General features: G+C 39.3%; 1 protein-coding gene across 1 annotated transcript; it reads right to left on the minus strand.

The window, feature by feature from the left end:
- Positions 1 to 1872: 1872 nt before the first annotated feature.
- cldn23a (claudin 23a) lies at positions 1873 to 3596 on the minus strand. The gene has a single exon (XM_036529726.1). The coding sequence runs from the start codon at positions 3535 to 3537 to the stop codon at positions 2761 to 2763; it is 777 nt and encodes a 258-aa protein (XP_036385619.1). The 5' UTR covers positions 3538 to 3596; the 3' UTR covers positions 1873 to 2760.
- Between the last annotated feature and the right edge of the window lie 8306 nt (positions 3597 to 11902).

The following is an 11902-nucleotide window of genomic DNA, read 5'->3' on the forward strand; positions in this document are numbered from 1 at the left end:
CTGTTTGTGGTGTAATTTGGTAGAAGTAGACTGTTGTGTTGTCTTTCCAGCCACTCCAAGTGACTTTCTTATTGTCTTGCAAAATCATTTCTGATTTTCACCATTGCATCCATCTGGCCACCATTCATAGCTCCTGGCGAATTACTTTACCCTGGTCATGCTCAGATGAAACTGTCATAGTCACTTGATTACTGCTGAACACCCCTTCTTTAAAATGATGACATGTGCTACCCACAGTACACATCTAGCCTGCACACTCAGTTTGTGTTGTTTTTGTAAGGTGCAATTTCTGTCTCTTCACTACACTCTGGCTGTCTTCTCAAAGACATGCTCACCAACCCTCAAGAGCACTGGATCCTTCCCTGTCCAGTGCTGAGTGTACTCTGAGGTCATCAGTAGGTTTCACCTGCTCGAGCACCAGCACTCGCTCCTCTGGAAGTGAGCTTTCATTTCATTTAAAAGTAAAATCAGAACCTTGTGGTCAGTGCAGAAAGTGAATTTCCACCCACAGATGAAACCTCTACTTTCCATATATAACAGCTAACCTCTCCGTATCAGACTGTGAGTTATTTCTCTCTGCAGGTGTTAAGGAATGTGTTACAAACTTGCTGAGTTTGTCTTGCATTTGGTATGACAACAGGAAGCATCACTGGAAAGCATCAGCTCCCTCTGTTATCATGGTCTACCAGCACCACTGAAAACTTCAGCAACTCCTTTGATTTTTTGAAGGCCTTTTCTTGCCCTGACCTTCACTGTCATTTATCCTCTTTTCTTAAAATTTTGTACCATGGTGCCAACAGTGTGGGTAGTTGTTATAAGGGGATAGCTGTTATAACTAACCCAAGATACTATGTGATCAAAGCATTTTATTAGCCCAAGCCTTCAGTGTGGCATAGTGTCCTGCAAGTCTCAAGATTCTCAAAATAGAAATTTCTGTTTCTGGTTTTTCTATTTGTCGAAGGCCAGATAAGTGGAGGGCATATATTTCTTGAAAAGGGCACTTGAAAATATGTAAAATGGCTTAGTGTTCATTTTAAAATGTGTTTTTTTTATTTTATTTTATTTTTTCAGAACATATATCATTGTGTATGCAGCAGTAAATTCTTCAAATTCATGGAATAATGAAAGTAGCTTGATCTGAGTCAGGTACTCAAGCCATTTCTGTTTTGTCATATTTATATACTATAATATACAGTGACCATATATATGTGAAATGCATGACAATTTAAACTTTCTAGAACATTATATATGGCCCACTGGGTCAAAATGCACTATTCAAGGATTCAAGGTTCATAACACACATATTGGTTGTAGCAAAAAAGAAAAATTATATGTGCACAATAGGCTGCAGTAAAAACCCAGCCCCACTTAACAAAGGTTGCAGTTCAAATTCACTGTGAGGGCATATTGCTGAGTACTCTGAACTCCTCTTCATTAATACACTTTTATGCAGTTTAACATTTTATCAGGAATTAATGAAGAGTCAAATGTGGAATGTTTACAGAATAGATAAATAATACCATTGAATCAGACATTTTATTTGATATCTTCAAGATTCCAGGGCTAGAATTCAAAGCAACTTATTGATGGTGTGATTTAACACAACTGTTTAATACAAATGTTTTAATACAAGGGGATTATGTTTTAATAATCCCCTTAATGTAGTTGGTTTTCAGTTCAAACAAGCCATTGTATTAAATTGGTCAAGGCATTCATCATTTTATTTGAAATGGCAATGATACCATATTAAATAAGTCATATTGATAAGCCCTACATGTATTTCAGCAAGTTTTCAGATAAGTATTGCTTAATGTTACTCATGAATTGAAGCATAATTGATGTATTGACTGTTTATGTCTCTAAGGTGAGCCTGGGAGACACACATTTAATGAGGTACTGTTTATTTGATTCGGTGTGAATGAAAACAAGCAATGAGTCAAAGACAAACAATGTTGAGGAAGCATTATAAAAGAAAGTACACTTCAATTCTGTGTAAAACGAATACATGTACCTCCCTTTTCAGAATTCCAAAACGTATTGGATCCTAACACAGTGATCTAAATAACACACAATCAGTTGCTTTCCTTTGCCTATGTGTGCCATTCTGTAAATCACGGAACTCATAACTTCAGTATGCCTTAATAAAGGCTAACACCAACCACCAACACATTTGCTCTTGGACATCAGATGACAATTAAATTAAAGTGGTGTAAATAACCTAAAGCAGTGCCAATTTAAGAACACCAATTAAAACGTGCAAGTTACCGCATAATTCTGTGACAAGGCTGACTTTTCTGACAGCAAGCTCACAACTACCGTTACCGATTTGCTTGCAATTTATGCAAATACACAACCCTTGCTTTTCAAAATAACAGATGCATAAGTGACTCACAGCATTTGGTTTAAATACCACTTCATACACCAATTACAAACAATAATAAAACGTCCTTTTAAATTTAGCTAAAGTACATTAAAGTGCGCACGGAAATATACTTTTCAGCATAACAGCATTTACTTCCTTTAAAGTGTAGGGAAAGACCACCTACTGCACAAATCCCCTATTAGTATATTTACATAGTTTATACACATATACAGTATAGGCTATGTTCGCACATTTTGAGATTTAAAAGAACATACCCGTATTAAAGATGGTTAGTAGAAAAGGGGAGAAATTATGTAAAGTTACTTATTACTGAAGCCAATTTCCTTAGCCCAGATATTTGAGGGAAATGATCAAAGTCACTCGCTTGTAAATTCATTTCATAGATCTGCGTCGTAAGGTCTGCCGGTGTAGGATGTGTTGGTGGACCGGTTTCCCGGGGTCTTGGCCCGGGGGAAGTCGATGTCGTCCAGGGAATCTTTGGAGTAAGGGACGCTGCTCGCACTGCTCCTGCTCCGGGTGATACTCGGCACCTCGATTTTTCTCGGCATTGGGGTTTTCGTGTGCGTGAACTTGGCAGTGGCTTTTGCTGGTTTCTCTCCGCGGTTCTTCCCGCCGCAACAAGAGCACATCACAATGACCATAGCTGCTCCGCCGAGGACTTCCATGATTCCCCCGATGTAACCAAGTACGATGCAATAGCCCACGCGAATGTCACTACTCGATGCTGGGATGCTGGTCATTATGTGAGTGTACCATGCGATTGGAATTATAGTCATGACGCCTGAAAGGAAGATCAAAATTCCTCCCAGGCCGGCGACTGTAAAGTTTGGTCGGTCTTTCCAACACCTAACTCCAGGGGTTGCAACTGCCAAACCAAGTAATGTGACCAACAAAGATGCAACCATCAGTCCCTGTGCCACGGTAATGATTTGCTCGGCGAAGTAAGCCTGGTCTGGCTGATTACATTGTATTTGCTGGGAGGTCTCGAAAGCCTTGCATATATCCCAGATTCCCTGCTGCAAGATAGTATCCTGCGACTCCCCCGGAATATTTCTGATTTCCCTCCAGTTCGGGGCCACGGTGCTGGTTAAGTCCAAGACCCACCCGCAAGGAGAGAGAACCATTCCAAATATCAGCATACCTGGAGTTCGCATATTGGCGTTTTTACTTGCTACAGCTCTTGCTCGGTCAGATTCGGAATGTGTGCGGCGTCTTTGCCCAGCTAAAACTTATTATTATTCCTGGTGAAACTAGGGGCGGTACCTTTTGTCATTTCGTGATGAAAACACAGCAAGTCATTCAGAATCGATGCGACAGGTGTCATCTTACAAGTGGACACAGTAAACGCCTGTACCTGTTTAGCCAGTCTAAGTATCTAAATTTAAACAACGTCCGTTTGAATTAACATTTGAATTTTCTTTACCTTTTGTCATTTTAAATATTCTTTGCAATGTTCTGTGTACGTTATATTCATTATGTTTAATGTCATTGGGTTTCATACAATTAATTAGCTGCAGGATCTCTTTTACGGAACATTTCTCTCAGCAGTATGTGCACTTCTAAAACGTGCTCTCATTAACTGTGCTCAGTGAAGAGTTACTCTCAAACTGAACAACTCTAAGGATGATTTTATTATATATTATTTAATAGGGGGCTGATGGAGTCAAATTTGCTTGTAAAATGAGCTAAACGGCGTGCTTGTATTTGTTTTGAGACTTGAAACTTACATGCCAGTCATTTCTTAGAAGATGCTTGTCTGCATGACCCATGAAACATGCCTTTGGAATGTGACTTATCTGGAGGTGTTACGTACCATACACACTTGTAAAGTTTATGGGGAAAAGATTTCTAAACTCAATGCCTACCTCTCCATGCCATAGTCCCAAAAGTGGTATGTTCGAATATTTTTGTGATTCAGCAAGTCGGTTCCATTGTGTAATATGAACAAACAGAGGGCAGTTGTATGTTTGGCATTGTGTTTGGTCACAGGGACTACTTAAAGCCCCTTTTCCCCTTTCAAGGGAGGGAAATTTGCTAAGAGAAGGGAGAGAAAGGGTGAGAATAGTAGTGAAACTAGTTACAGGTATTACTAATGTTTTCTTCCTCTAAGACAAGCTTCAAGTTTTTATTTTGTTTTGAGACTGTCTTAACATTTTTAATTGATAAAAAACTTTTCACCTTACAAAAACAGTTATTCACATGCACTAAGTACCTATTCTCTAGAAGTCAGCAGAAACTGTAGCAACTATTGCAAAAGTAAGTCTGCCATTAAAACTATTGATATCAAACTGAAAACAAGGTACACTAAAGAATCATATTACCCCACAAAAACTGAACAGGCACTACTTCAGAGAAAACCTACCCAATGTTTCCTGAATTGTTTTGAGTATTTTAGTCCTGTTTTTTTCTTCTGTTGAATAGTGAAACTTTGAGTATCGGGTCAGGGATGTAAGATATGTTTTATCATTCCAAGCCAGCTAAAGTATTCTGTTCCAGAGTGGTCAAACCTGTTACGCTAGTCAGACATTCTCAGAAACTGCTGTGTTCCTCTCGACAGAGGAAAAAACTGTATTGACAATTTTAAAATTAAAGTTTAATTCTGTTTTGGTAATTAAGTGATCAAGTAATAAATGTAAGTTAAATAACTATTATTAAGTCACAGCCATTTAGAGTTTGACCAGGCCCATTCTAGTGCCATAAACATCACAGGTGACATTAATGCAACTTGACTTGATTTATTCAACTTCATCATGTACTTGCCATGATCAAAAATGTAAAGCAACTGGTTAACCAACTTTCTGATACACAAACTGTGTTTGGGACCAAGAGCTCCTCTGTTCCTCATTTAAATCTGTTAAAAGCTCTTGCAGAATTGGTAGTGTGGGCTAGTGAGATGTAGCAGGGCTCATACTCCAAAGTTTGCCAGTTAGATTTCCAGGCTGGTCACTGCTGTTTGTACCCTTGGGCAAGGCACTGAACCTGCCTCAGTAAATATCCATAGGTATATATACAGATAACATATAAAATTGAAAGCCATGTAAACTGCTCTGGATAAGAGCATCTGCTAAGCAAATGCAGTCCAACTGGGGACTTAAAGGGAATGACTTATATATTAATTAAGTTTTGAGTTACTGAATTGAAAGCTAAAGCATTTACTGTTCATGTACAGTACTTATATGGATAAAGGAATGATCACAGAAAAGCATAACTTTGGGGGAAATTCAATATTATAAAATTGCTATGTTTTGCGCATAATAGCTGGCATAAATTCACTTACCTCGCCACTTGCCATATTTTTGTGGTCAAACCATTTACTGATCAATTGAACTGTTTGAAAGGTCAATATGAGCAATAGGATTTCTGTTGTTTAGTCTTTATAGCCTCGCTTTGATAACACATTTTTAGTTATTTTTATTGTTAATAGACTTACACTAGCATCCAATATGATGGCAGCATACAGGCCCTTTTTCCAAACTATTAAAACACACAATCAAGCCATTACCACATTAGTTGGAGTAGTTCTTAAACTTAAACATTCTTTTATGTTTCCCTCTGGCATTCAGCTATAAATGAATGTGTCAGGACTGCGGCGTCTTAGCCGGTTGTTTTGTTTTCCCTGTCCATGTGCTTTTGTTTTTCCCTGTGTTCCAGCCCTGCCCTGCTCTCCGCCCTGTCGCCGCCCACCTGATTGCCTGACTGTCTTCACCTGCATCCCGTCTTCTCATCAGCCTTGCCCTATTTAAGTCCTGCTTGTGTCTTGTCTCGTTGCTGGTTCGTCCCGGTTCGCTGTGTCGTAACTCACCGTTTGTCTTTTCATCTTGTCTGCCTGCCGGTTCTGTTTTCTTGCCTGTTTTCCCGACTTTGCTCCTCATTCCTGCCCTGTGGTTTTGGTCGCCGTGTCTGCTCTGGTTTTTTTACTCTGCCTGCCTTGACTTCGTTTCTGGATTGCCCTCTAGACTTAATAAACCTGTGTGCCCAGTTTTCTCTGTCTGTGCTTGAGTCCCTGCATGAGTTCTGACAGAATGACACTGCCATGGGTTTCCCAATTGCCCCCACTGCAGTGGGGCAAGGGACTTAACCCAAGATTCCCCCAGGAAATATCCTGCTGTATAAATGTAAAACATTGAAGAATTGTAACCTATGTAAGTCAGTCTATAAGAGGCTCTGCAAAGCAAATAAATGTAAATGTAAATCTATACTCAGGAAACAGAAAAGGGATGATGTTCACCAAGTAGAGATACTACAAATCTTGTTACAAGTTTAAGAAATTATTGGCAAGAAAATTACAGAAGCAACAAGTGGATGGCACAATATACAACATAAGGGACCCAAAAACAAACGCATAGTAGGCATAGTAAAAAGCAGATTAGAAAAACTCCAGATTGCTTAAAAAAATTGTCTTTTTAAGATACCTTATATTAGCACAGATTTGGATTTCATATGGTCATAATAAAAAGTATGCAGCCATTGTACAATAACCAACTGCAAGAATTAAGGTAAAAAGCCTTTTTATCAGACTCTATTAAATTCCAGAGAGGGCATCAGGGCTGTCCATGGTTTGCACTACTTTTACCTTTGTATATTCAGCCCTTGGCCGAGTGGATAAGGCAAAATGGGAAAATCAAAGGTGTTACTATGGACGGAGTGGAGCATAAATTAGCACTTCATGCGGATGCCATTCTGATGACATGCACCTTTCCTAAATTAATAGTGAGGCTGAGCAACCTTGGCCCTTTGGCTGTATAAGTTAAGCTCAGTTATGGCACTCCCTGAATTCCAAAATGAAAGCATTTAATCGCCTCCCTGGGTTTTTGTTCAAGAATTGACTCAGAACAGTGGTCTGTTGGTATACACCACATTACAGTACCAGAATGAAAGATAGTGGGCGTCGTTCATCAAAATGTTAGTAGAAACGGTCGTATTTTGTTCTTGGGAAGAGTGCGGACGAAAAATTCACGTTCGTAAACACCCAGTTTTGTTTTTACCCTTGTTCTTGTTTTGGTGAATCCCAGCTGCTTGTGTGCTTTATCTCTGATTAGAATAAATAAATGCCCCAACTATCCCACATAAGAACATTCTGACTTCCGAGTCGCAAATAGAGTCAATGCCGCCAAAAGGGAAAATGAGAAGGTATTTTCTCCTATTCAGAGACCCAAACAATTCCTTCAGAAATGGATGCAAGAAAAAAATATGTTGTACTGTGACCAATGGTGTGTCCGCGACATCAATAAAGCACTGGTTGAAAATAAGCACGACTTTAAAAGGGCTGTAAAGTCTAAAGCAATTTTAGATTAAGAAGTTTGTCCTTATCCTGTCAAACTATGAAAATGTGTGTCTGACACGTAGAATGTATGTTGGAGTAGACTTTACAGATGTACGCCGGGGATAAAAAGGTGCACGCCTGTGTAATTCATACTTTTATTCAAAGACGCTTGGTTAATTTAATAGACATACCAAACAAACAAAAAGTATTGCTGAAATTTGTGTCCTTGCTTTTGTGCTCTGGAGTCAGACTGGCGCCAGCAGAAAAGAGGAGTGCAACTGCAATCCATGGGGGTGGCCAAAAAGTCATAACTACTGTGTAGACATCGGTATATAAGGAGACAAGAGGGGGTGCACTGAGGTCCGTCTGGGGGTGCAAGGCACCCCTATAGCGCCGGGCCTGTTAAATGGAGCAGATGTGAAATTTGCTCGTATGTAGGCCTATGAACAAATTCCAGTTACAAAGAAACTGATGAATTCAAAACTGTTTGTCATTTTAATCATACGCAGGCTATAAACACAAAAACGTACATACAAATGAATAGTTTATCTGACCCACTGAGAGTTGTTAGTGAAATTTTCAGTAATGATTAATATGTGATGTGCAACTTAATGTGAGGTGTCATGCATTGTGTGCAATAGGAAAGAATATGCTATAAAGTAATATGGGGACATGTTGTCAGTACGGTGGTTTCGTAGCCGGCTTTGTTTTCGCTCTCCATGTGCTCATATTTACTGTTTTCCCCTGTGTTCCAGCCCTGCCCTGTTCTCCGCCCTGTCTCCGCCCATCCATGCCTGATCACCTGCCTACCTGCACACCTGCATCTCATCCCCTCATCAGACTCTCCCTATATATAGCCTGTTTGTTGTGTGATCATTGCTAGTTCATCTCAGTTTTCCTACCAAGCCGTTCTTTGTTCTGTTTAGCCTGCCTGTTTTGTGACCCTGCTTGTTTTTGTTACCTCGATTTTGCATTTTGTTTTTTTGGATTTGTTTGCCGTGATTTCTTTGGTTTTGGACTGTGCCTGTTCTGACTTTGTTTTTGGATTACGATTTGGATACAGTAAACTCGTTGTTTCATCGTGCCTTCCTGTCTTCGCCTGAGTCCTTGCTTGAGCCTCGTGACACATGTGTTCTATAATAATCATCTACTGTAAGAAGTATCTTAGGATAAACAAAATTCGAAATGCACAGCGTAATCCCATCTCTTGTCAACTCAATCTTTAAGCAGTGAAGATAACTGAGAACAAATTACAAACAGAATTCTCTTATTAGCAAAATTTGTAGTTGGGGTTGTTATGGTTTATTTGCTGACCTTGATCTTATTTTCAGTAAGCGTTCTCTAAGGGAAATGTGTTAACAAATGAATGTGAGCACTGATAAACTGTTGTAAACAATGGTATAGCATTGTTTGAGGTCAAATACATTACAATTTTGTTACCGCAACAAATATGTTGTGTCCCCCAATATGAGAACATCAGATGTGTTTTCTGGTACAATAGCCCTTGTATGACGGGAGGGATTCGCTCATTTCTAGGAATAAAGCTACATATTTACCAGGTTGCCCCCCTGTAAATAGAAATAGGGAATCATCCAGGAAGCAACCAAGTGGAGGTGTGGGTTCTTTTTCTTTTGTTGTCAAATCAGCACCATTTCTGTGTTTTGCTAATGTTTTGTTGGTTTTATTTTGTTTCAGTTGTGGTGTATGTAAATGAACTGAAAACAGTTAAATATAATTATTCATCAATTGTTAGTCGTTACTTGGAATGTTAGTAGTATTAAGATATTATTAAGGAAAATGTCTGAAATGACATGAGTACATACCTGGCATTACATGAACATAAAAGGTCATCTCAGGAGCACCTCAGGTGGGGTTGGAGGAGGTGCTGTTCGATTGAAAATAAGGTTCTGAGGGTTTCATCTGTTTTGCCAGGTGCTGTTTCCATTGCTTCCTAGCACTGCAGTGACTCTAAATGCACCTGAGAAACAACGGGAAATGATTATTACACTACTATGTGATAGTTTGGATCATAGATAGATAACATTTTACAGACACCGGAGTTAAAATACTCCTGTCAGTGGGCTACTAAAAAGTAAAAGCACTTGCTATCGTTATTGCAAGGTTAAACACTATGGCCCAGGTTCAATCTCAGCCAAGTTATCAGCCAACACTACAGGCATGTTTGACTGTGCATGCACTTCTCACGATGCCCAAGCCAAGGAACTCTTTAACTGCACAGAAATGGGACACCAGAATGAAACTTCAGCCATTCACAGGACCAAAGCAGCATTGGCAAAGGGCAATAGTTTCCACACCAGTGCCAGAAGTTTTATGAGGTAGTAGGAAAAACAAAACAGTGGCAAAATAGTAGACACCTGACTGTGAATCAAATGATATAGATGGTGCAAAAGCCTTGAAGTTTGAGCATTAATGCTCAAATGGTCGTATGAAGCTGTATCCTCTTTCTACTATCTGATATGATAAGAAAAGATTGAAACTTTTTTGGAGGAAAATTACAAATAAGCCCTTGAATCTGAGGCACTACATTTTCTCATTGCATGCCATGTTCCCTAGTGCGGCACATCAGTGGATCTTCTGTGAAGTAGCATTTGTTTGCAACTTTTCACCAACAGAGGGCAATATAGAGCTGCAATGCTTGCACAAGTGTTCAGTTCCTGTGTTCTGTTGTACTAAGTGTGCATGCACTGAAATTGAGGACTTCCCTCTGTGTGAGAAAAATGCAGGGACTTACAAAAAAGGCACTTTTCTTACGTACCTACACTTACAGATGAATTATAAATATTAAAATATTCAATGCCATGGACTTGAGTTTCTCACTGAGTTGAAACCTAAGCCATGCACCTGTAAGTCTTTCCATTTCCCAAAAGATGCAAAGAAATTGTTTCTTACGTTTTTGCAAATGCTTGAATTGTGTTTTTTGCACTGACATGCTATTCTCTTTAACATTTTGTATTGAGCTGGCAGACATTGTACATTGTTGGCATTTAAATTATTGCTATGTATGTTCATTCCACCATGGTGTGTTAGCAAAGAAAGGGGGATTAACACATAGTGTTTTTCATCATAGTGGCAACACTGCACTCTAGTTTGAGCTTTTGGCAGGTAAATGTGATTAATTGTGGGTGAGAGACCATATAATGTGAAAGGGTGTAATTTTGCCTGGTTGGGATGTTTGGGACTGTTTATAAATTACATCACCTTTATTATGAGGTAGTGTTGAGGTCTGAACTCAGTTAATTCATGAAATAGTGTTTGTAAACAAGTCTAGATTTAACTTTGTTAATACTTTTGATATGGCTTGTAAAGCAGAAGATAGCTGAGCATTTATGAACATGGTTGCTCACCACAAAGCGTAGCCGCATAGATGAATTGTTTGGCTTTGTTTCCACGTCTGAGGAATGGCTTTTTGGCTGCAAGTCTTCTCTTGAGACCACTTCTGACCAGACTTCTCCGGACTGTAGATGGGTGTACCACGGTCCCTGTGGTTGGTGCCAGCTCTGAGCTGATGGCACTGCATGACAGCTACCGATTGCGGAGGGACATCAACTTGATCAATCATAGAACCTTTTTGAATTCCATATATTGTGTATGACAATTATTTTGGTTTTTCATTATCATTTTAACATTTTCAATGCTAGAGTTACCATGACTATATTTGAAATGACACAGCTTTATTTAAAAACCTGTTTTATTTAGAAAACTGGGAGCAATGGCCAGGGGACTGTAGGAAGAGTAGCAATCAGGACAGGAGATGCTTTGTACATCCAGCAGAAACACCTCAGAGGAGGAATAGGTCAAAAGTCAGCTTTGGAGAGGCAGCATCAACAACATCTGAGAGGGCATAAGCTAAGCACGCCAGGCTGTCCATAGCAGGTGACTTCATGTAACCCCAAGCAATGCAGACACAGCAGAGAGGGAGAGATGAAGATGATTAGTGGCAACATGACAAAGTCCACATTTAGCTCATCAGATGAGGTAGTCCAACCTCTGAGACCTAGAATTATTGGATGCTGTATAAGTATGAAGCGATTATACTGACTCATTACTGAAAATTAGAATCATTGCAAACGTCCCAAAATTGCATACTACTCTGTTACAGCAATAATATAAATATGAGAAAAACAATGGCTGAAAAGCGTCTTCCAACAATGAAATGAATGTTTATCATTTCTTCCAATAATTTAATGTAATATGCTCACAATCAAATTTCAGGATGGTTACATACCTTCACAAGC

The sequence above is a fragment of the Megalops cyprinoides genome, chromosome 5 (genome assembly GCF_013368585.1).
Source record: "Megalops cyprinoides isolate fMegCyp1 chromosome 5, fMegCyp1.pri, whole genome shotgun sequence".
Classification (NCBI taxonomy): Eukaryota; Metazoa; Chordata; class Actinopteri; order Elopiformes; family Megalopidae; genus Megalops; species Megalops cyprinoides.

Coding starts and splice junctions, on each gene's coding strand:
- cldn23a (XM_036529726.1), bottom strand. CDS start 3,537: ATGCGAACTCCAGGTATGCTGATATTTGGAATGGTTCTCTCTCCTTGC.